Below are 27,032 nucleotides of genomic sequence, written 5' to 3'. Positions count from 1 at the left end.
TTCAACTTAGGGAAACGAGTAGTTTAGTAGTCAGAAGTATCGCTAGATGTCATGCTATCTGTGGTTGTTGTTTGGGTAAATCTGTCTTTTTGCTGTATAAATAAAGCCGAGAAGATCATCAGGAATATGCATTATATTACGACACTAAGAACTTATCGTACGAAAACATTTAGACTGTCTAAATGTCACCGATCGCGGGATATGCGAAACGAGAGCAGTAAATTGCACAATTAATCAATCTGCAGCCCTTTTGTTTGCGATCTTCTATGATGCGCGATGAACAATCACAAACTAGTTGAAGGGTAACGTTGGGGTGAGATTGCGTCAAAAATGCATATGTTTTTGTTCCTTAGCTTGTTATATACATATTTAAGCAATGGATTTGATGCGAAGCACATCAGTGCATACTTTAATGTTTAGTTAACAACCTCGACAAATGGTCGGCGTGCGACCAGACCAAGCCAGCGTCATTTTCTTTAAAATTGAGCTATTAGCACCAGTGGATATGCAAACTTTGTATTCCTTGTTCTATTAAAGAATGAAATCATTTGAACAGTTCATGGGTGTGTTATAATAAAAATTCTCTATAGCATTCTGTGAAAAGAACAAAATTACTTTCGACCAGAGAGAACCGTGAAACATGGCATCCAAAGTAAGTCATTTATTGACACCAGTAACTGATTTCTCCGTTTTGGACAGTTTGTGAATATAATTGTCATTAGAATCTGATAAATAAACAGCCAGGTGGTTTTTGTAGAGCCGCATATTGTTTTAATGGGGCACATCACTTCTTTTCAAAATTTTGTTGAGCCAGACCGAACCAAATGCATTTTCATTTGATATTTTTTGAATAAAATTAATTTTTGCCTTCCTCCTAGAAAGGTATAGCAATCACTGGAAATACCAAAGGTATAAAAGGGCTCCAAAGGGTCGAATCTCGTATATCAATCGACTTAGTTTGACGAGCTGAGCATTTTCTGTATGTGTGTGTGTGTGTGTGTGCGTATGTGTGTGTATGTGTGTGTGTAACGCTCTCCCGATCTCACTCGATTTTCTCAGAGATGGCTGGACCGATCTTCATGAAACTAATTGCAAATGAGAGGTCTAGTTGCCCCATAAGACACTATAGAATTTCATTGCAATCGGATTTTAAATTTAGAGGTTATGTATCGAAATGTGACAATCACGAAACATCATTAGCTCAGATACTACTCAACCGATTTTAACAAAATTTGTTTTAAATGAACGAGCAACTTAAAAAACCCTTAACTTTTGAGTTTCATGAATATTGAACGTGTGGTTCAGAAGTTATTTAAAGAAACGTGATCTGAAGAGTGTTTAATCTCACTCATGTTTCTCAGAGATGGCTGAACCGATTTCCACAAAATTAGTGTCAAATGGAAGGTCTAGCTGCCTCATAACACCCTATTGAATTTCAATGTAATCGGTCCGTTACTTTATCTGTAATGTATCAAAATATGAAAATCACGAAACTTCATTAGCTCAGGAAGTACACAACCGATTTGAACAATATTGGTATCAAATGAACGGGCTAGTTAAAGGTTAACTGATGAATTTTATAGTGATTTACCACGGGGTTCAAAAATTGTGAAAAGAAACATGTTCCGGTGACTTTTCAAATTCACTCGTTTTCCCAAAAATGGCTGGACTAAATTCAACAATCTTAGTGTCAAATGAAAAGTTTGGCTTTCCTAGAGGTTCCCATTTTATTTGACTATAATCGTATTTTTATTTCAACCGTTATGTATAAAATTATAAAAACAACGAAAGTCTATTATCTCAAAGATCACACGACTTATTTGAACATATCTAGTGTCATTTGAACGGGTTGTCTCTCAAATTCACAAGTAAGAAATTTCATAGCAATTTGATATGTGGTTCAAAAGTTATGAAAAGAAACGAAATTCAACGACTATTTAAAACTGTAACTGCTCTGATCAAAACATATGGCCTCAACAAAATTTAAATTTGTTATTGTGCTATTCGTAAGTTCCCGGTATTGCTCGTGATTGAAGTGTACGAAATTCAAAGTCATTTCTTTTATTTCGCTATTTCTTCAGTACGAATATTTTACTCCTAATGAATATTTTTTTTAACTTTTTGCCTTTCTCCTAGAAAGGTATAGCAATCACTTGCAAAACCGAAGATATGAAAGTGCTCCAAAGGGACAAATGGCATATATCACTCGACTCAGTTCGACGAGCTGAGCATTTTCTGTATGTGTGTGTGTGTGTGTATGTGTGTGTATGTGTGTGTGTGTATGTGCAGATTTTTATTTTCACTCACTTTTCTCAGAGATGGCTGGACCGATTTTTATGAAATTACATGCAAATGAAAGTTCTAGTTGCCCCATAAGACCGTATTAAATTTCATTGTAATTGGATTTTTATTTTAGAGGTTATATTTAAAAATGTAAAAATCACGAAACATCAATATCTCAGAAACCACACAACCGATAAAATTAGTATCAAATGAACGAGCTATCCTAAAAACCCTTAACTTTTGAATTTTATATAGATTGAATATGTGGTTCAAAAGTTATGAAAAGAAACGTCTTCTGAAGACTGTTTAATTTCACTCATGTTTCTCAGAGATGGCTGGACCGATTTCCACAAAATCAGTGCCATATGGAAGGTCTAGTTACCCCATAAGACCCTATTGATTTTTTGCAATCGGACTATTGCTTTGCCTGTTATGTTTAAAAATGTGAAATCCAGCTATGAAAAAAAACATATTCCGAAGAATACATAAACTCACTCACTTTTCTCAGAGATGGCTGAACCGATTTTCACGGAATTAGTGTCAAATTAAAGGTCTAGCTGACTCATAACACTCTGTTGAATTTCACTGTAATCGAACTGTAACTTCGTCTGTAATGTACCGAATTGTGAAAATCACGAAACTTCATTATCTCAGATAGTACACAACCGATTTGATCAATAGTATTTTCAGATGAACGGGCTAGTTAAGGGTTAACTGATAAATTATGATTAAACACGTGGTTTCAAAGTTTGGCTGCCCTATACGTTCCCATTTCATTTTATTATAATCGAACTAAGCAACCGTTATGTATTAAATTGTTGATAAAACAACAAAATTCTATTATCTCAAAGATTACACGACTTATTTGAACATAACTAGTGTCATACGAACGAGTCATCTCTCAAACTTACAAATAACAAACTTCATAACAATTTGATATGTGGTTCAAAAGTTATGGAAGGAAAAGAAATTCAAAGGCTATTTAAAACTATACCTGCTTTGATCAATATATGTAGCCATAATATAATTTAAATGTGGTATCGTACCATTTGAATGGTCCCGGTATCGCTCGTGAATGAATTGTTCGAAATTAAGAGTCATTTCTTTCATTTCGCTATTTCTTGAGCATTTACATTACGTCAAATTTCATATTAAATACTTCTATCACAACATCATTATTTTAGAACCCAAAAAGTGAATACACATTTATTGGATTGAAGCGTTCATGTAAATCTATTTTTACAAATAATAAGTTTGAATGAGAAAGGCTGGGTCTGACCGCTAGGTGGATTAATTTAGGTTTTTCTTGTTATAAACGTTAGATCTGGGTTAATATGTATATGTTAAATCAATGAAATCAGTCAATACCCGCTTCAAAATACCAGAGCATTCCACATTGAGACTGTTTTAACAATGGACCAGAGTTGATATCTATGTATAACGTTTTGGTTAGTGAAAAAAAATAGTTTGTTCAATAGTCAAGTTGATATGTTGTAGTAAATATGTTCAACCATACCGAACAAAGAATCATTTTTTAAAATTTTTGTTCGACCAGAGGAAACTGAGAATTTTGATCAGTTCAAACATTTAAGGGTCAATAGGGTCAATAGGGTGTCCCAAAATAAAGTTTTGTCAGACAGTCTGGGGGTTGGACCGGAAAATGATTAGTTATGGTGCAACAAACAAACTTTTGTATGGAAAAGGTTAAGCCGACGTGCTAATTTGAGTTTTATGAAAATATTCAATTTTTCACTTTTTTTCGTTTCTAATTTTTTTATCACCCAAAAATCTTGTGAACCGAGCCCAAATATATTTTTGCGTATCCTTCGAAGTCCAAACTAAGATACCCGTTCACATTCAAGTTCATTGATCAGATATTGTATGCAGCAGGGAAAAGCGAAAAATAAGCGAACTGGAAATATGATACAGATTTGAAAAAAATATACCGCATCCCATCGGGATGCCCCATACGATGTATGTTTTCTTCTTAACGACAACCTAAGACGTCACGTAACCTGCAACTTTGGACCACTAGATAAGCCATAATCTACGTGAACTAGTTTTTGGTGATTTTGGAACCCCTTCCCTCTCAATGGACAATTGTTCATACATATTCTAAAAATTTTGTATGAATCTTGGACATTCACCTACATAAACTGTTCACGTAGAATGTGAACAGCCCTTAAATTGCTTCTCATATTTTTAAACTCACTAGCTGAATGTAGCCGGCCTTGCTCGTGTAAAAATTTTTGCTTTTTCTATAATTATCTATATTTCCATATATTTTTTCCAACCCATCATTTCAAATGATATATCTATTTTAGTTATAAACTGGCTTATATACCACCTTTTTCGTTGATTAACAATCGGTGCGGAGGCATTCCAGCTGGGTCGAGTGAGTTCAAAAATTCCGTTGGGAAATGGATTGCCTCATCAGCATCTTCGACTGTATCGATTAACTCATAATAAACTCAAATTACACTGAAATTACATAATCAACAGCCTAAGCTCACCTCTGATAGTTCAAATTATTGCTTGCTATGTCTTCTCGTTTTACTTTTTTTTGTGTAAACAATATCAATATAATCCTTATAGTTGAACATCAGTCTTCATGAATTAATTAACAATTTGGAGATACGGGGACTATCTCCACATTTTCCTCAAGTTTTCAATAACTTCCAATGCAGAAAACCAACCATAACTATACCAAACGCTCGGACAGCAGTTTTCGATTTTGGGGAGTTAGATCTGACCTATGAACCTTATATCAGGGAGTATTTGAATATTTTTCTTCTTGAATTTGAAAATATCGTTGTACGTCCGTTGTCATTTTCTGAACATAGTTCTTTTTCTAGAAATATTGACATTATTTAACCATTTTATTCAGTTTTACACAGCTTTACAGAAAGCAGAAATCGCGGAATCGATTTCAAAACAACGTTTCAATATTACGTCCAAGCCCTCTTCTGTATTCTAGTAACCTTTCCAGAAAATGTAATCCGCCATGCACGATTTAAAAATTTGCGCCGGACATGAATATTTGGATTCTGGACGTCAAATATGCATATTGCAGAGCATATATTCGTTTTTCATAAAATTCTGAAACCGGAAGTTGCCATATTGAATTTAAAAAATGTCGTTGGACTTTCATTTCTGCTTTCTTAAGGTCATCCTGGTTCCGGAAATACCAATGTTTGGAGGTTTGTAAACGTTTTCTACAGTTGTATACAGCTTCTCAGAAACCAAAAGTCACCATTTTTGTTTTAGAAAAACATCGGACATCATATTGAGGTTCCTAGACATCAACTTCTGGCCATGACCGACTGAGGGCATGAAAGTTATCGTACCTTTTCAAAAAGTTCCCATAGGCCACTAAAAGACCTGGTTTTCTTATAAATTAGGACCCCCCCCCCTCTTTGATAGCTGTCACTTTCTCTTTTCAACACCATGTTCCGGTCTCTGGAAATCCCATAATGCATCAAAAAACTTGATTTTCTTATCAATTAAGACCCCCTCCTCCTTTGGGGGTTGCTCCTTCCTCTTCTCAATATTTCTATGAACACTTCCTCTGTACCAAGAACACGTATGCCAAGTTTGGTTAAAATCGGTACAGTCATTCGAGAGTCATGCTGGAACATACATACATACATACGAAACTTTTTTTTAAATAAATAGCTGGATTTTAGGAGCTCTTGTCTTATTCGATCGATGCTCTACCAAATTTTTATTCGGTAATAGTTGAGCTTCAGCAACTTTTCCAAACATATTTTTTTTCCAAAACGCTAGATTGGACTCTCCGTTAGGGGCCATCCACATACCACGTGGACAGATTTTTAACGATTTTGACCCCCTCCCCTCCCCCTCCGTGGACAACTGCCCATAAAAATTCTAAAAAAAATGTATGGACCGTGGACATTAGCCAACCCCCCCCCCAAAGCTGTCCACGTGGTATGTGGATGGCCCCTTATCAAATTATGCAAAAAATATGTCAATCCAAAAACGGATCAAAGCAGGTTGAATGTTTTGAAACGCTTCTCTAGAAACATTTGCACAAAAGCCGATTTTTTGCTGCAAACAGACGTCACTACGTTTCAAAAAAGGCTAATATTTGAAAATATATGAGCGATTTTCGTATGATGACGTCATTCCGAAAATACCCATATTGCCAAGTATATAATTCAATTATTAATTTTTTCAGGAACCGGAAGTCGGCAACTCAAGTTTCAAAGTATCGTCAGACACCGATAACCGGTTCTTAAGAGTCATTTTTGCTCCGAAAATACCAACATTGGGGGGTATGTGAGCGTTTTTCACAGTTTTAAATGGCTTCCAAAAAACCGGAAGTCGCCATATTGGATTGAAAATGGCATCGAACATCATGTTTCGGTCTCTGGACACCATCTTCCGGCCTCCAAATATGACCAAGAACCCGAAAATCATCAAATTTCAATGAAAGGTTTCAATTATGTATTAAAATTTATTACTTTTGACCTCCTCCTTCTTTAAGGGTGACTCCTCCCCCTATCCAATATTTCTATGACCACTCTTTTATATAAATAGATTGAAGTCGTTTTAGATTGCTCAGATTTGTTGAAGCAGCAAAGTTTCACTGAAATTCTTCGAAACGATGAAGTGATCAAAGTCACCTCGGAATGATCATTGATGTAAAAATTTTAAAGCGTATTTAAAAATTGTTGCTTAACTTCTAAAGCAGCGGTTCTCGACCTCTTTTTGTCCGCGTACCCCTTGACGATATTTTTCATATCGATTGTACCCCCTGGCTTGGAATGTTCTCGCAGAGTGGGAGAGAGTAGTGGTAGATCTTGTTGTGGTAGTCTAGTTCAGGTTTAAAATTCAACTATCGTCATTTGTTTGATTGCTACAGTCAGGTTCTAAGAGCAAGATTGAACAACATATGAAGTATTATAAAAAAATTACTTTATCCGCCATTACTGATTTTTCTTTCACGTATCCTCTGAAGGCTTTCGAGTACCCCCAGGGATACGCGTACCTCAGGTTGAGAACCGCTGTTCTAAAGTAATAACTTGATCTTGCTCAATGCATGCCAGGACCAGGGTTGATATTTGTTGACACTCTTGAGTGAAAGTGAAAAAAAGCATCCATAAACGTTATTTTTTTACAATCCTTTCAGAGTTCTTCCTTCCCGCTTTTTGCATGGAATTGAACTGTCAAAACACCTCATTATATTTCATGCGATGGAAGCAAGACAACAAAAACAGTTTATCAGTTAACGAAGATTGCCAAGGCATCGGTCAGTGTCAGTGAAAAAGTGTTTCGGTGAGGTTCATTTTGGTTGAGTGGACTGTTTGTTTTTCTTTTTCGCTTTGAAGGAAGATCATTTGGTTGGATTTGTCGTCAAATTTTATTCCGTAACCGTGAACGATGTGCACGATCTATTTCATCTGAGTATAAAAGCACGTTACTAGGATGAAAATTTAGTGTATCTGAAAGAGTGCTGCGATCATTGGAAGTGAAAATTAAGATTAAAAAAAAATTATTGGCTGTAATTTTCGAAGAATGACTTTAATCAGCACTGGCCAGGACTCATATTCTTAAAATATTTAAGATATATTAAAAAAAGTGATCAAAGTTACCCCAGTTTACGGTACAAATTTTTAAGCTCTTCTGAAAATTTTTAATTTTGGTGTTCACTTCACGCTAGCAACCATTCTATACCACAGAAAGATGGGGAATTTTTTTGAGGAAAAACTACTGAAAAGACACAAAAATTCTATCTTTAATCGTTGTTGAGCTATTCGAGTTTTACTAAAAAAAACAATATAGTAAAATGTGATAATCTTCAGTGTGCAATATCGAGTCCATCATTCTCGACTATGACTGATTGGCAACATTAGTTTGTTTGAGTCTGTATCAATATACATAGTAGGCGCTGCAGATTAACCAGTATTTATCGTTCCTTGAAGCCTTGAATGACGTCGCCCAGACTTAAAGTTAAAAAAGATATTTCAACAGGCGATTCCCGAAAAAAAATTATTGAAGACACATCTTCCTTCTGAACTAGATGTGGTAGGCATCTACCGATTCCATCGTGAGAATAATAAAAAATCAATTTCCGAAAGTACTGGTATTGTTGCGTCAGAGGTCATTGCGATCTATTTTCAGAAAGACCATGAGAATCGGAGCTATAATATTGAGTACATACAAATCTGAGGAAAATGCGAGAATTTGTGTGTAGTTAACGATCCCGCAGAACGTGCACTAGGGCTGGCAGGAGACTTAAATAAATTCGGGCCATCTACTAATAACGAAAAGCATCAACCGTTAACCGTTGCTTAAAACCATAAACATCAAAACAGTTTGGTCAAGGCATCTGTTGTTGAATATTTGAATAACGTAAATAATAATTAGTCTATAACCAAAGATGACTAGAACAAGATACCAGACTCTTGCAGAATTCATCGGACATGATTGTCGCTGCGCGTGAGCAATAGTCGAACTAATTCATACACTGTTAATACACGCAAAACTTTTCCTTATTACTTTAGAAGCAATAGCGCAAAATTGCCTTTTGGGTAACAAACCTATTACTTAAAAGGCAATAAAATTCTTCCCCAGTCGAGTAACAACACATACTATCATATATTTAGCACGTGTTACGGGAGAACGACTATCTAATAATGGTCGTTTCAACCACATGCAAATTTTTTTCTATCGCAAAATGCTCCCTTTCCATCTCAAGTAAAAAAAAAACCACACACCGTCGCATATGTTGCACATGTTAGGCCTCTGCCAGGCTGAATGCCAACGCGAGCGATCGGGCGAGATTCTCGCCGTCGGTAAATAAACAGCCGTAAGTAAAACTGTTCAATAACCTTCGGTAGAAATCTCGCCCCATCGCTCGTGTTGGCGTTCAGCCTGGCAGAGGCCTTTCAAGTTTCTTCTATCTCCAATTCATCCGGTGTGCGTGTATTAGTTCGCTCGTTGTATGCATACGGAGTAGCGAAAAAATATGACAAGAGCTGCCAAGCAGCATTTTCCCCGTCATAGAGTGAGCAAACGTTGATGATTTTAAAGACTTGAAATGCGCCTTAAAATGACATCACGATCTGTAAACTGCGTTAGAGAAAAACAAAAACATTCGCTTTCTTGCAAGCTATCTACAGCACATAATCGTTGGTTCATGGAAACTTATTTGGACCTGTTTGAAAATACAAAACTTGTGCCCATCCAGAACAACATTCGCAACTTCGACAACTCTTGTCAGACAGTATTACATATTTCCATTTCAAGTAAACACTGGGGGACGAAACGAAAGTGTTTCTAATTAGACAATTGAGGTTGACGGTATAGATTCTGATTATGAATGGATGAAAGGGACAAAAATAAACCAGATCTTTGCATCAATACAAATGTAGCGAGTGAAGTCTTGCTAACACATGCAGTGCGGTGCTTGGCTGTATGTTCTCCTGCAGAAACACATACAAGCGTGTGGCCGTCATAATTTTTGTTACTTTTTAGTTGTTACTAATTGTGTATAATGCGCAGTCATAAGACACAATAAGTAATAAAAAATTGCCCTAAAGTAATAAAACGTTCCCCGTTTGCGTTGGGTGTAGTTTTGCTGAAAATACTCATTGGCCCAATTGCCAAAAAACCTGAAAAAAGCAGTGTATCTACGAACAATACACATAAATCTTCTTGAATCTACATATCTATCTATCTATACATATAAAAATGCAGCTCTGTCTGTCTGTCTGTTTGTCTGTCTGATTCATATAGGCTTGGAAACTACTGAACCGATCAGCGTGAAATTTTGTACATAGGGGTTTTAGGGGCCGAGAAAGGTGACTAAGATAGTTTGAGACCCCTCCCTTTTCTGGAAAGGAGGGGTCTCATACAGATGAAACACAAATTTCTGCACATCTCGAAAACTAACCAAGTAATGGGAACCAAATTTGGCATGTGGATGTTTTTTGAGGTAACAAATATGTCCATAATGGTTTGACATCCCTCCCTCTTCTATAAGGAAGGGGTCCCATACAAATTAAACACAAATTCCTGCACGTCTCGAGAAATAATCAAGTCAATTAAACCAAATTTGAAAAACAGCGGAAAGTGACCAAATACCACCCAATTTGGGTATTTTTGGAACCGTAATGATGCACTGGAGCCACAAATCGATCTTAGACAACATTTTGAATTGTAAGATGGCAACTTCCGGTTACCATCTGGAAAACCGTCAAAAATGGCCGATTCCCACCCAATATGATTATATTCGAAACCAGAATGATACACAGGAGCTAAAATCGACGATAGACACCATTTTGTATTCTTAGATGGCCACTTCCGGTTTATGGCAAACAGTCAAAATGACTAAATATCACCCAATATGAGTGTTTCTTTAACCTGAATGTCGCTCAGAGGCCCGAAATTGTCTCCAAATACCATTTTCAAATTCAAGATGGCGATTTCCGATTTCTGAAAAACAGCGGAAAGTGACCAAATATTTTCGGAATCGTAATGATGTACTGAAGTCACAAATCGATCTAGGACAACACGTTGAATTGTAAGATGGCAACTTCTGGTTTTTGGAAAACAACCAAAAATGGTTCCATCCAATATGGAACCAGAATGATACACAGGAGCTAAAATCGACCAAAGACAAAGCAGAGCAAAGCCTTGGTGCTACATTCCGTTTCGGAACTTGACCTTCTGTTTATTTATACACAGACTTCGCAGCCGACTGTTTAGTGTACAGGACAATTGCGGGGCTAGTGCTACGATCCTACTGACACTAACAGTCTCTCCCGAGCCGAAACCCGAACCTACGATGACTGGCTTGTTGGGCCAGCATCGTACCTCGAGACCATCTGGGAGATCAGAAATTGTCTCCAAATACCATTTTGAAATACAGAATCGCGACTTTCGATTTTTGAAAAACAGCGGAGAGTAACCAAATACCACCCAATATGGGTTTTTCGGGATCGTAATGATGCACTGAAGTCACAAATCTACCTCAGACAACATTTTAAATTGTAAGACGGCAACTTCCGGTTTCTGGAAAAGAGCCTAAAGTGACCAAATACCCCCAATATCAGTATATCCGGAACCAAAATTTATGTAAGGAGCTTAAAATCGACTTCAGTCACCATTTTGAATTGTAACTTCTGGGGAACAGCCGAAAAAAACCGAATATTACTCAATATGGATAGAAGCCAAGCATCGACACTGGACACCATTTTGACTTCAAAGATGACCACTTCCAGTTTCTGAAAAACAACCAAATTAACTGAATACGACCCAATATGGATATTTCCGAAATCAGATTGATGCCAAAAAAACAGCTGAAAAGGACCGAATACCGCCTAATATGGATAATTCAGAATAGAAGTGATGTACAAAAGCCAAAGTCAAGGCCTTTTGGCATTGAACATATCTTATGGCCGATTCGCCGTGCATTTGCAGACTATAAACAAATCGCAAGGAATTAATGAGTTTTAAATTTTTTAAATTATTTAAGTGAAGACAACAATGAGCGGGATGAAGTTTGCCGGGTGAGCTAGTAACATAATAAAATTGTAGGAATAGGTCCGACCATAAACCACATAAGGGGCTGGAGGGAGTTGACTAGAAACTACGTCATACAACGGTATGACTGGATTAATTCGAAGGGTAGGGATATATCTGGAAGAAACCAGTAATGAGAACGTGGTATAGAAACAGCCTCTATACACATAGTGGAGTATTCAGGTTTCTAAGAAATGGAAAACGTCGTTACAATCATTAAAGGATAGAATAATTAGTAGCGGTCCAGGACTCCTGCTTTGTGGGGCACTGCATTTATTTAAAAATGGCCGAGATATGCAACCATTGATCTTTATTCGAAGTTTACGATTCGTTAGGTATGATTCCTACCAGGACAGCAGTTGAGGAGGAATCCCAAGACGAGACAACTTGTGTGGCAATATTTGGTGGTCGATTTTATCGAATGCTGCCTTTTAGTCTGCATACATTGAATCGACTTGCGCTTTAATCCCCATCTTCGTCATACATTCCGACATAATTTTCCTCAAATTCTTCGTAACCGATCTCCTATTTTCTATTTGACCTCGAACTTTGTTTTGCTAGAAATCTTTGTAGAGTAGATTTTGAAGTCTATTGTGTTGTTTTCCTCGGGGTTAGAGTTGTTTTCAATCCTCTAAAGCATAATTTTATAATGAAAGCGTTTGCAAGTATTTGCTGGTTTGAAGAAAAGTTATTCAATTTTTTGCAATAACCAATATGAGATCAACCTACATGTTTGTCTTTTTTTCAACAAAAATTCCCAGTAACATTTGAAATTATTTTTGGTTTTAGTCTCAAAATTTACAATAAATATGTGCTTTTTTCTTTTCTGATCTTTTGGTGCACCCTTTTATTTCTTTATTCGTGGTTTTCCTGACCTTTGGGCTGAATCTGAAATTATTATTTTTATTCTTTCGCTTACATCTCTTAATCACTATTTAAGTCACAGAAACAAACGTTACTCAAGGGAACGGGGGCTCTAAAATGACGAATTTTTGTGACACTTGGGTGTCAAATACAGATAAGAAAAACTAGCGGTTTGAGAATAACAAATATAAAAGAAACGTGGAATTCTTTTTCCGTCGCTCAAGTCTAAAAATAAGACTAAGGGCTGTAAATTAGCATAAAGCTAAGAAGAATATTCAATTCAGTAGCGCATGACGTGTTGCGCTAAGTTTAAGTCACACTGACGTCCGAAGTGCTGTAATAACCAGAAATTTTTCAGCAAGATACGGCGACCCCTTTTTGGGCGCAAAAGATTATTGATTTTAATACATGTATGCAAATTGTTTCTGATTTCCTTTCATCTTAGCCGGACCATTAATTAATAACAAAAATAGCAGCCGTCCACTGACACTACACGCAAGAGCGAGCACAAACAAAAATAAGCTGTCCGATGAGACAAACGATCCAAACAAATTCGAGGACTCGGCTGTAGAGACCGACATCGTTCTAGCATAATTAACAAATTTAATGAGGCAGTCATTATCGTTATTGCCAGCGAATGTTTGGATTTATCGAAATGAAGCTTAAGTTATGCTAACTTTCTTTCCCGGCTTGAACACAGACCGTAACCGCTTTGCGAAACAGATGTACAAACTCAATACATAACATGTTTTCTCTGTTGTATCTAACACACTATTATTTCCACAAACGTTTCGCTGAGTAGTACTTATTACTTCCTGATTAAGAACCAAGATAATAACGTCTTGCGCAGACTTAAGATTCTAATCACACCTATCTCTCGACAGCCTAAGGGATCATTCAAATAATACATAACGCTCTAGGGGGTGGGGCGGTATTCAGCGGAGCGTTATATTGCATGTGGCAAACATGTAAAATTGCGTTACATGGGGGTGGGTGGGTATTGAAAATTGCCAAATTCCGCGTTATGTAATATTTGAATGGTTCCTAAGTCACGGATCGTTCAGCTTCCCTTTGGTTCGTCATCTGAACACCTGAACGTCATTAGCAATATGTTCGAGTCTGCGGGAACCAAACGAGGAAGGCAGACTGGTTGGCTGTTTCTCGATTTCTAAGTTCACCCATAACAGGCAACGTGTGAAGTGAAGTGGTGGCGCGTGAGTCAATCGACAAAACATACGAAAAACGTTCAGCACGTTTCGGTAGCCGGCGTGGCTTCAATCTTACTCACGCCGCCGCTGCCGTCGCCGTCTACTAGACGTCGGTCGGTGATCTGCGACGCATCAAGCACAACCTTGAGTAGGGATGTTATAAACATCCGATAGCGATTTGAGAACTTGGTGTAGCTCACTATGCGTCTCCATAGATGAAATTAGGATAAGTTTAAAATTTGATTCAATTATTAGTTCGAAGTTAGCAGGAGCGTTAAACCAACGCGAAACTTTACGTAACATCAAAATTCAAAACCTCTAAAATAGAACATTCGGGTGCATTATTTGCTAAACTTCAAAGTGTGAGGATAAAGGTCGACAAACTGTGATAAGCACCTACTTTCTAGCGCATGAAACCTCTGCAAATGCATCTTGCAAGCTGCGGTAAAGATAACGAAAGATTGGATAACAAATATAGGTACTGTACAGTTTCCTGCTCCTTTGGCTGAGCGATAAGACGATGATGTAAACAGGTCAATTTACATTGCGGTAATCACGGCACACAGGAGTCACACAGTAAACAGATTTCGCTTTATCCACGTTAGCGATATAACAAGAAGCACATGACTTGCAATCGTGCATAGATGATCCGGGAGATCATTGATTCCACCGAATGTTGAACATCGCTAGACCATGGAATATAGCACTGTCAACGAAAACATATCACCGTAAATCAGATCCTTGCAGCGAATACACAGCCGGTGTACGCGTCAAAAGGAAGTGAGCGAACGCTTCACGGTTGATTAAAAATAACATCTTCCACTTTAGAGGACTGTGCCTTTTATGAGCAAAAGAGCATTAGGACTTATTTTGCTCTGTCTTGCTTTGAATAATTTATTTTGTGTTTGCTTATTGCGTCGGGCTCAGTGGTAGGTTCGGTGTTATTTTAAATTCAGTGGAGTAGATTCTCGTTTGTTTCGAGATTTCGCAACTAACAATCTGAACGTGGATTGGTTCCAAAAGATCATGTTTCGAATCAGAATGTAGATCTCAGGCTTTGCTTTTTTAGATGATATTTGAAAAAAATATATATCGAATGGTAAACTGAGATAAATCTGATGTAAACAATTCAATATAAGTATAGAATATAAAATATACGTTTCTTTTACCAATTCTCGTCAGTCTATGTCAGTTGTTGTGCTTAAAACTAAGTGGTCGAGTCTCATCTATCAATTTTATCATATTCTCCTATTCTCAATCTTATTCAATGTTATTATTTTAATGAAAAATAGTTATGAAAGATAAACAGAGCTTCTCCATTTAATTGTAAAAAAATACCTTCTTTTTCGTCACTCCATTTGCGTTGTGGGCTTCATGCTATGAATTGCAAGAAAACATACTCCATTACACTGCCGTTCTAGATATAAGTGAAATCCTGACACCATCAGTTCCGCGTGCTTCAAAGCAATTTGATACTAGTGATGTCATTTCTGTTGTTGTTTAAGATATGCATTTGTATACACTACTGTAGAAAGTTTGACACATGTTGTTGTTTGCTGTGTGAGAACAAATGCGATAGAAAACTCGCCCAAGAGCAGTGCTTCAATACCTGCCTCAAAATACGTTTGAACTCTAAATTTGATCACCATAGAGCCTTTTCATGCCAAATGATCTGAAAATACGCAAACATTTATTCAATTCGATTCAAAAACGATCTGTTGCCACTAATCTCATGCAGTTTGCTTCTCACTATTTGGAAAGTATGGATTCTAGTTTCCAAACCAACGCAATTTACCTGGACCTGAAAGCACCGTTTGATCGGCTAGACCACGAAATACTGCTCGGAGTACGTACGCTGGTTTAAGTCTTACCTGACGAATCGTGCTTCTAACATGTCAGGAGTTCCTCAAAGTAACAATCCAGGCCCGCTTCTCTTCGACAAATTCAGGGTGAATTTTTTTTACCGTAATTAAATCGAAAAAGCACTGTATATAGACCGTCCCGATAATTATAAATACACTTACGATCAACCGTCATTTCAAATACCGTGCAGAATTCAACCAAACGTTGGCTGCGTCCTGTTGTTTACATCCAAAAGAAACAGATGCTGTCATTTTTTCTAACATTTAGTGCGAAATTTTGAAAATGTGTGGCCTTTCTCCCGAGCAAAGAAAGCGAATTGTGCACAAATGGGGCACCGTGAGTGGTCTTTCTATAAGAAAATTAGCCAGAGAAGAAGGTATAAGTGTCGGAGCAGTTCAAACCGCATTGCGGAAGTATTGTGAAGAGTGCACATTTACTGATGCCCCAAGACGTGGTAGAAAACCCGGGCCTGTTGATCCCACAATGGACAAAAAGGTTAAGGAATACTACAAGCGGCATCCTTCAGTATCAGTACGAGATGTGGCGAGAAAGCTTGGAACCTCGGCGAGTAATGTTATGCATGCCAAGGGAAGAATGGGTCTGCAGACCCGTCGGAAGCAGAAGCAGCCAAAACGAAATCCAAAACAAGCTGAACCTGTGAAACCGAGAGCTCGGAAGCTTTATGACAAACTTCTGACCAAAAAAATGGGGTGTGTTATCATGGATGACGAAACCTACATAAAACTGGACTATAAGACTCTGCCAGGACCGCAATTTTATACATCACCGAAGGGAAAGGATGTCCGTGGACCAGTGAGAGCCATTTACACCGAAAAATTCGGCAAGAAGGTATTGGTTTGGCAGGCCATTTGTGAACGTGGAAAATTATCTCGTCCATTCATTACGAATGACACAATGAATGGTAAAATTTACGTGAAAGAGTGTTTGCAGAAAAGGTTGTTACCCATGGTTAAGCAGCATAACAATCCTCCAATCTTTTGGCCCGATCTCGCTTCCTGCCATTACTCTAAGGATGCACTAGGGTGGTATAAAACAAATAATGTCACATGTGTCCCAAAGGAGATGAATCCTCCAAACTGCCCTGAAACTCGCCCTATTGAAACTTTTTGGGCTTTGACCAAGGCAAAGCTGAGGAAATATGCCGAACCAGCGGACAATGTTGAAAAATTTAAAAAGATTGGCTTAAAGTGGTAAAAATGTTCGGAGAACACACTGTGCAAAAGCTTATGAGTAGTGTTAAGAGAAAAGTTAGAGAACTCGCGTATCCTACGAAAAATAATCCCAACTTGAATTGAAACTGGAAAGAAAACACTTATTATCTATATTTCGGAATAAAATGACCCGAAAAATCCTATATTTTTTGTTTTATTCAAGAAAGAAGATGTATTTATAATTTTCGGAACAGTCTATATGGTTTTCATGATCCAGTTCGTGATATTCGCAACCGTTTAAATGAGGTATACAAGCTGCTTGACTTCGACATACCAATCAATGCGTTTCGTCAACGGCTCCTGGATGCTTTCCGTAGACTTTAACGGTTATGTTTTGATTTCAGTTTTATTATTAACTCTTTAAGACTTAGCTTTGTCGGATAAATATGATTGTATAGCAATAAACCTAAATGTATAAAAATGCAGCTCTGTCTGTCTGTCTGTCTGTCTGATTCATATAGACTTGGAAGCTACTGAACCGATTGGCGTGAAATTTTGTATACAGGGGTTTAAGAGCCGGGAAAAGTGACTAAGATAGTTCGAGATCCCTCCCTATTCTTGAAGGAGGGGTCCCATACACATGAAAGTGAAATGACCCTGGACACCATTTTAAATGTAAAGTTGACCAATTTCGGTTTCTGGCCAAAAATGATTGAATACCATCCAATCCATCCGGTATCAGATTGATGCTCAGAATGAAATTGATTTCACATGCCATTTTGAAATCCAAGATGACGATTTTTGGTTTCTGGAAAACAGCGGAAATGACCGTATATCACCCAATGTGGGTATTTCCGTAATCAAGGTTATGTACAGAAGCCAAAAGGCGAGGATGTTATCATTTCGATGAAACCAATCATTCGATCTGTCTTTTGATTTAGATCGTATCCAATATCCGATTCGTCATCCATTTGCAGACTATAAACAAATTGCAAGGAATCAATCAATGTGGAATGTTCAAAATTATTCAAATAAAGAAAAAAAATGAGCGGGACGAAGTTTGCCGGGTCAGCTAGTAAATAAATAAACTTAACACAATTCAAAATGATGTATCCTGCTTTTTTTAAAAAAAAAGTTTAGTTAAAACTTTGTTTGTTTGAAAAATAAATAAAAAAAAGGTTTCTGTTTTTGTAAATTTAATGTTTATTTAACAGTTTGTGTGTGTGTTTTTTTTTTTTTTGTAAATTATTATTGGTTCCCTACAATTCACTTTCAAACAGTTTTTCTGTATAACCAAAGATTTCTGAACTACAATGTATTGGACAAAACCTATGCCATATCGATTGAGTCTGAAAAAAAACGCGGAGAATACTAAGTTTAGTAAGTCAAATACGTTCAAATACGTCAAATACGCTTTCATTTTCATTCAAATCAGAAATGGTCTATAATCTATGGTAGGTTATTTCGCATGGACACGCTCAGGTGTTTTATTCAATAGGTGAAAATTCCCTCGAACTTTAAGTATAAAAATCAGCTTCTTTTCAATCGCTAAACCAGTGAAAAAATGAACCATAAATCAACTAGAAAGCATGTTCACTACAGATTCATATTGTAATTAAGTGGCTCCACCTTTTTTCAAGTTATGATACTTCTCCAGTTCCGCAAGAGTTTTATTTCGTATGTAATACGAATGTAAAAAAAATGAATCTCATTTCGTGTTGGCAAACAGTGAAATTGAACCGATGCAGCACTCTGTAATGCAACAAACGGCTCAGAAGGGAGAAAAAATTCTTCAAATTCTTCTTGTGTCGGATGGTAGCAAATAGCAGAAGGAGCCGTACTCTTAACGACGCAACAGTTTAATAAGATGTTGTGTGTTGCATATTGCAGCTGTGCGGCTGGAGATCAGCAAAATTCTGTTCGCGCTGGCGTTGACTGATGGCAGACACGCGAATGAAGTTCGAAATTTTGCTGTGAACTTTGGAATGAAGTGTTATACATTTTCTGGAATAAATTAAGTAATTTCAGCAAAACACCTTGAATTTTTTATTGTAATTGGATAAGTTTTCTATATACAATCTATGCAAAGTATTATCGAGTTATGGTGAACACAGTTGCAATTTAATATAAATCATTTATTAACGTCTTTTAAATAATTGTAATTATCTAAAAAATGTTATCGTATCAGTCGCATTAATGCTCCGTAACCAGATTGCGTACGATATCCGCAATGACATATAGTCCTTTGGCATGTCTGAATTTTGTTTAAGAGAGATTTCAACTATAGTCCTATGTTGTAAGTGGCTCCTCCTTTTTTCAGTTCAGTTTCACAGGATGCAAAAAGATCATATCCCGTATGAAATACAAATTCACGAAACACGAACTTCATTTTGTGCTGCAAACAGTGGAACTGGACCGATGGAGCTCTCAAACACGCAACAAAATAACACGTTGTAGCATGTTTAGGCTCGGATAGAAGACAATCGAATTCTTCTCGCGTCGGATAAAAGCACAGAGAAGAAGGTGCCGCACTCTCAACCACGCAGCGGTGTTGCATTGCATGGAAAAACACCACAGTGAAATCTAAAATATCGTTCCAGAGAGATAATAAACTGGTGTGAAGTTTCTCACACGAAAAAACATTACGCTCAATAACTACACAACGCAGTTAACTGCAGTGCTTTTACTATGTGTCTCTTAAGCATTTATTGAATGACGAGATCATCTAGGTAGAAAAGTAAATTGCGTTGCTTGCTTTGTATCTCGAAACTGAAAAAATAAATCTGGCCGCCCCACACTGTTTCCAAAGCTGCAAAAACGTGATCGAAATTTTTTTGACCCAAAAACATTGATTTTAAAGCCCTAACGTCTTCAGCAAAGTTGTTCCATTAATTATTCTCCATGCTATAGAAGTTGCAATTCCATGATTAATTCACTCAACAGTGAGAAACGAATTTTACTTTTCTCATTTTGTAATATAAAAATCCACTTTGTTCAACAAAGTTGTAGCAAATTTTTAAAGAAATAACTTTGTGGAGGACATCATACTTCTATCTATCTATTTAAAGGGACTTTTGTGGAGTTTTCTGCAGATTACCACTTAAAATCATTTTTTGCTATTTAACTTTTTATAGTGATTTTCTACAATTTTTAAATGCTCTATAAAATTGTTTGCTACAACGAACAAACAATATCTCCGATATATTCTTGGTTGTTGACGATTTTTACTAGAATAATGCGCTTATTTACACTAAGTACTCTTAACTAAAAAAATAATGATTTTGAAGTCGTATTGTCTTCAGTAAAGTTGTTTTATTAATTATTCTCCATTTTGTAGAAGTTAGAATTTTGTGAATAATCTACCTAAAAGTGAGAAACGAGTTTTATTTTTCTCATTTTTGCATATAAAAATCTACTTTGCTGAGTTAAGTTTTAGCACATTTTGTAAGAAAAAACTTTGTCGAAGACACTATACTTATATCTGCTAATTTGAATGAACTATTGTGAAGTTTTCTCTAGAGTCCCCCTCAAAATTATTTCTTCAATATAACTTTTCATATTGATTTTATAAAATTTTTCAAAGGTTTAATCTACAGGTATTTGCCGATTTCAAAGATATCCGTTAGTAAATTAGTGCATTGTTTCAATAAAAATCGTCAATAACCGATGAAATATGAGAGATAAAAATAAACTTTCTTTGATGAAATTGTTTGCTTTGTGATAGCAAACAACAATGTAGAACATTGAAAAATTGTAGAAAATCACTACTAAATGTTATACTAAAAAATTGATTATTAGTGGCATTCTGTAGAAAACTCCACAAAAGGCCCTTTAAAAAAGCAGATAGAAGTATAGTATCTTTTACAAAGTTGTTTCTTAAAAAACGTGCAACAACTTTGCTGAACAAAGTGAATTTTTATATGCAAAAAATGAAAAAAGTAAAATTAATGGGCCAACTTTCCTAAAGGTACTATGGCTCTAAAATATATTTTTTTAAGTCAAAATAATTTCGTACACGTTTTAGCAGCTTTGGAAATTGTGTGTGCCCGTCACGCACGTTTGCTCTCCGAATGCTATCGAATTCATCTCAGCAGTGCACAACGTGGCGCACTCCTGTGTATTTTCTGTAGAGTGATTCACCACTCTTGTTTCTCTCAGCTAAGCTATAAGCAATAAGTGTGTTAGTTTTTCTGCGAGCAACAGAAACACATCACAAGCAAAAAAAAAGTGTAGTGCAATATATTGCTACAGGCAGCGCTCAAGCTGCATGAGAAGTAAATGGTGAATATTCACTCTGTTTTTCTCACATATTAGGGAAAATACCAAGCCTGCCTCTGAGATTGAGAAAGCTTCGTCTAAACATTTCTTTGAAACACGATGAAATCGTTTAATTTGAAATAAAATAAGTTAATAAGTAATTAAAAAATCACATATCTGGTAATACCACCCCTTAAAATTAATATTATTTTAGATTCCTTGACTAATGGGGTCCTAAAGTTTTAAACGGCTTTCTGATTTTTATATATCAGCTGGAAGAGTGCAATTTTCTGAGCAAAACGTGATTTCTAAAAAATGTTTATCATTTTCCTTTGATTTTTGAATGAAGGATAAAAATCTGCTCGAAATGCCTTAAATGACAGTTCTCTCATATACCGTACATGGGCGAAACGTCATCTAAGACCATTCGAGCAGTTTTTTTATTCTTCATTTAAAAATCGAAGGAAAACGATAAACGTTTTTTGAAAATCACGTTTTGCTCAGGACTTTTTCAAATGATATATAAAAACCGGTATAGCTTTGGGACCCAATTTCGTACCATTTCGTTCCTCGGAATATCCTTCACCCAGTGATGTATACCTCTTTACTGTAGGACCACTTTCAGGGAACCAGTATGCGGTGAAAAAAGTGACAGTCAGTGTTGAGACAGTTTGCCTATCTATTTCTTAGTGATTACGTTGAAGTGTTCGAAATTTAAATCAATGCCGAGTTGTGTATCCTCGGTAATCTCATAAACAAACACCAAAATATCATTTAGACGTATAGTCGGATGACGAAATTAATAAATAAATAAATAAATAAATGTTAGAACCTATATAAATAGCACAACAAATTACAATAACAATAAAATAACCAACCTTTTATACTATACCTTCCGAATCGACAAGAAAAGTCATTATAATTTGATTTTTTAGTGCAAGAAATTACATCATAGCTGAAGTGTTCGAAACTTGATGCAGTAAGGTAGGTATTTGTGGAAAAATAATCCTATCTATAACATTGCTGAAGACATTATAACATTGCTGAAGACATTAAAAAACCGTTCGTTTTTTTTTTTGCAAATTTTAACTTTTTCGTTTTTTTTCCTGATTCCATGATCACGTAACAATCAATATTTGGCCGATCATTTGTAGTTTTTATAAAAAAAATGAAAGAGCTTTTAAAAATAATGAGGGTATCGGGTCTATTATCGTCAGGTTTGTCATATAATCATCAGGGAGTAAATGATGTCCTAGAGTGTAAACTTCTTGCATAATGGTTCTTCGTATTGCAGATCAAAGTCTAGTTCTCTATGACTTCTTTAAAGCCCCGGATGATAATTGGACAAACCTGACGGTAATAGTGCCAATACCTCAATTTAAATTTTATTTAATTTTTTTTATTTTCTACAACTCTACCAAAAACGTCACACCGATCAAAAAACCGTCCTGGCTCTAACAGTATTTGTAACCATCAATAACATTTTTACATGAACCCTTTTCATAAATTAGTAGTGATTCAAAAAAAAATACCAATAGCATAAAATTACATCTTTAGCATTTTTGCAAAGTTTCAGATAAATAAAAAATGAGTTAAAAAAAAAATATAACAAAATTTTGACATTTTTATTGAAATACACAGTAATCATTAGCATCTTCACAAGTAAAAAAAAATACATTACAAAGCCTGTCCTTTGAATATGTTTAACATGTGGACAAAATATCACTGACCATTTGATAACATGTCTCTTCAGAGCACATGCACCCAACACTATTCAGATTTTCTGAATCTCCAAGAACACACAACTTCAATCTCCAGAAAGAGATTCAATTGATTAAGTTCCATTTGAGTGTAAACATTTTGAAAGGCAGACCGCAACTGTTATTGAACTTCTCCTCGCTGATTCACTACGAATCATTAGCCAAAAATTACCAACCAAAGCAAATCAACTGCATTACCCGGTAATGTTCCTGTGATGATTGTTGTTTTTCAGCATACGCTTCACATGCCTTATGCCAGCAGTATTCCCAGCTCGGTTAGTTAAAACTCTCGCAGTGGTGCTCCGCTCAGTCGTAGAGGGATTCCACCGAAAACCCGGATTAGAGTTTCGACGGTCTATTTGTTCCACCACACCGGGGTATCTTGGTTGGTGTGCAGCGTGGCCAGCCTGCTGATGGTGCTGGTGATGGTGATGCTGATGGTGATAATTGTCTGTTGGTTGTGGCTGATAATGGTTTCCCGCGCCAAAGGGTCCAATTAGCGAATAGCGAGAGGAATTCCTATGTCCTAAGGATATCGAGTTGAGCCGATGTTGGTGCTGATGACCATGATGGCGGTGAACTAGTCGTTTATCAGGATGCTGACTCAGGTTTTCACCATAATCACTACCAGAAGATTGCTGATACGCGTGACAGCCAATCGCACTAATCACTACAATCACTGTTAGCAGCGATTTATTCTGTAATTTTCCCATTTCGCAATAGCACTGCAATCGAAGTGTTGTCCCTGGCCTGGACTTTCAAGATCGCCGTTTGAATTTGAAGTAGCGTATAATTAAAACTGAAAACTAGCTACAATCGACACACACAATATGATATATTTATAAAAAAAACTCTATGCTTTGCCTTTCAATCTACGCGAAAAAAAAAACACTCGGCCTAGCAATTTTGCTGCCTTCGATTGCGAAAGCCCACAATTTACTCTTGCGCCCAAGTTGAAACACGGAAGATGCTGATTGCTGATTTGTTCCACCAACTCTTCACTTCTTCTCAATGTTCAAACTATCGACGCGATCTCGCACTAACGCGTGTTGATCCACCGGCAAAACCCTTCGGATCGCGGTTGCCACACACTTCTGCTGTTATCCGGTCAGACCGACAGTCTCTACCTTACTAAAGCCGCGCTGGGACGTAATCTGAGAATTTAATAATGAACTGTGTGCAATTCGACTTCTTTTCTTCTTCTTCGTCGTCGCCGTCTTCTTGTCTATCTCACCAGGCTGCGGCACAACGACGACGCGGCGGCGATGCGAGATGCGAACTGGACGCGGTTTTCCAATGTTGCGAGCAGCTAGTGAGACTTGTTTAGCCTTCATGCTGCTTTGTTGTTCCCTCTTTTTGTGCGAAGCGGTCGCTCCTATGACCATGTGCAAGTTCTGCACTATGTTTACGGACCGAGGGAATCTCAGCTCGTCATACGGCGGTTGCTACTCTCCGCGTTGGGAAGCTCTTGGAACAGGCCGATATGCAGAGGTGTCAGATGATATTAATGCATGCATTAATCTGAGACTTCCTCATTTTTGGCGGTATTATATATTTACCTTTTTATTTCGAATATACAAGTTTTGAAAAATTATTGCTCTTTAAAAAAGGTTCTAATATGCAAGAGTTCAAAAAAATAAGGGACCCCTATTTATCCATGTGCAAATATATAAATATCTGACATTTCAGCTGATGTGCCTTTTGGAAGACAGAAGTTCATTTTCAATCCTTGCTGTCTTATGTAATGCATTTGGGCCACCGGACTTACACTACGCAAAATTTGAAAACCAAACAAAATGGAACAGAGAGTTTTTTGTTCGTAGTGGTTCGTAAGTCAAATAAAATGCTTTGAATTTGAATGTGTTTTTAGTTAATATTTCTATCGCTTATTTTACTAAGCAATAAAAGAATCTGAAAAACCTTTCAATTTTTCCCTTGACTTTTTGTGAAAACTTATAATTTTACTTGGAAAACAATGGCATGAAAATGTATGCCAGCTGAACAACTAGAACACAATCAACTATTTAAAGTAAAATAAAAGTTTTCTACTATGTTGCGTTCGCATTGCAATTGCAAAACGACACATAGCGAACGGAATCGCAGAAGTACACCGATTGCTTCCAGTCAATTGTGCATGCACATTACTCCTGTTGCCCCATATCGGTCGCGGCATGCAACAACCGCGTCACAGCCGATATTCGATATGCATAAATTTCCAATATTTCATCGTTTCGTTTGTCTACCCCGGCCCCGGAGAAATGACTCAGTATCGATAGTTTCTTGTATTTATCTCTGGAAGGACGTTAAGTAGGCCCAAGTAGTACATCGGAAGCTACTGACCGCACTCGAGGTTGTCTGATTGTGTTTTCATTTTTTCATTTTATTTCGTATTCACTCTCCGTTACTTGCTTGAGTTTGTTTTAGATGGGCATTACAAGCTATTAGAGACATGATCCAGCTAAATTGATAGAACGCATTACCTGCGAGTTAGGTGAACTAACTTACTATGTTTGGCTTAAAACTTGGCGCTATTAGAAAGTTGAACAACGGAGACATATTTTAAACAAAGATTTGCATTTTTTTATTAGTGTAGCTATATTGGGCAGGATTTTAAAGTGTGTTCAGTATAACAGCTACGAAATTCACTCTTCACTATTGCGAATTTTTTAAGTCACGTAAGTCATTGAAACCAGGAATTTACAAACGTTATGAAATTGTTCATCCAACAACCCGATGTGGCCAGATTGAAAAATTCTGGATGCATGTAATAAACAGCCATGCCTTTTCAAATTTAGTATATATGAACTTGTCCACCTCAATTCAAGTTGTTGAAGCTTTTTAAGTTTTGCCTAAGCTGTCGTTTCATGTACCTTCATGTACGAGGGCTACATAGGTTAAACGTGGCCGAGCAATAGCGCTAAAGGGATATTCCCACTGCTTCCGTTCCGGGACCGGGCCGGGCCCGGGCTCGTCCGGGACTTTTCATGCATTCACACTGCGCCGTGCTTGAACCGTGCCTGCGCTGCGCTCTGGCTGAGAAATGTTGATGTGTGTATGTGAAAGAACGTCTTTCTCTTTTTTTCATACCGCAGCTCACTCCGCGCGAAATATGTCACTACAACATACACGCATCCACCCGAGTGCCTTCCGTGCACTCTCCGGCCAACACAAAGTATCGTCGGCAACGATAGTTTTCCTCTCGCACTGCGGCAGCACGACGGCAACTCAACGCTGCCCCGGTCTGGGCACGGCGCGTCGGTGTGAATGCGTTCATAGGAACGCATGCAAACAATCTCAAACGAGCCCGGACGACACGCGGAACAGCCACGGCCCGGTCCCGGAACGGAAGCAGTGGGAATAGCCCTTAATAGTGGTTTTAGTCCCCAGTTCTTGCAAGCCCAGATCCCCTTCTTGATGGTGTAGTCCTGTTGTGCAGTCAAGCTCAGCTTTTTATCCGTGATTTATTTGGTATCATTGCTGAAACTCTTGCGGAGTCAGTAGCGAAGGAGTGGTTGAATGCCTCTTTCGCTTGGTAGTAGGCATTATGACTGTTCCAGTGGGGTCAATGTTCGGCTGCTGTTTGACTGGGAAGTGGTATTAAGAGCCGTTTATATACGACTAGAAAGAATTGCATCACTGCTTCATCAACATAACCAATGACCTCGCAGTAAAGCTACGATACCTTTTTGAAAAGAAAGTCTACCACCTGTGACCATAACAGGGGACAGAGAACTCCTCCCTGAGGGCCCTTTGATTGCCTCTACTGTGACAGACGTGCAGCTGTGATTCTCCTGCTTGAAAGAATTGCTTGGCCCATTGTAGTATTGTCGATCCCTTTATTTTGTAAAACTGCGTAAATAGATACAAAGAATGTGTCATCGAAGGCTCCCACAATATCGAGAAAAGCGCGCTCAGTGCAGTTTCAGCAGTAAATGTACCCTGTCGATATGCATATTGATGATGTTTATAACTACGGATAAACATTTTATAATTTTTTCCCACAACTTGAGAAGAGTTGACGTCAGACTTAGGGGCCATCCACATACTACGTGGACAGCTTTGGAGAAGGGGGGAGT

At 37.4% G+C, this 27,032-nt stretch overlaps 1 protein-coding gene across 1 annotated transcript in view; it reads right to left on the bottom strand.

Moving 5' to 3' along the window:
* Nucleotides 1-24,220, bottom strand: part of LOC129721352 (uncharacterized) — a 38,628-nt gene extending 14,408 nt beyond the window's left edge. Inside the window, exon 1 of the mRNA XM_055673814.1 lies at nucleotides 23,155-24,220. Within this exon, the coding sequence (XP_055529789.1) occupies nucleotides 23,155-23,669 (515 nt within the window). The 5' untranslated portion in view covers nucleotides 23,670-24,220. The remainder of the gene's footprint in view (nucleotides 1-23,154) is intronic.
* Between the last annotated feature and the right edge of the window lie 2,812 nt (nucleotides 24,221-27,032).

Source organism: Wyeomyia smithii, chromosome 2 (assembly GCF_029784165.1).
Source record: "Wyeomyia smithii strain HCP4-BCI-WySm-NY-G18 chromosome 2, ASM2978416v1, whole genome shotgun sequence".
NCBI lineage: Eukaryota > Metazoa > Arthropoda > Insecta > Diptera > Culicidae > Wyeomyia > Wyeomyia smithii.
The sequence above is the reverse complement of the archived record's forward strand: the minus strand, read 5'-3'. Positions and strand labels throughout refer to the sequence as shown.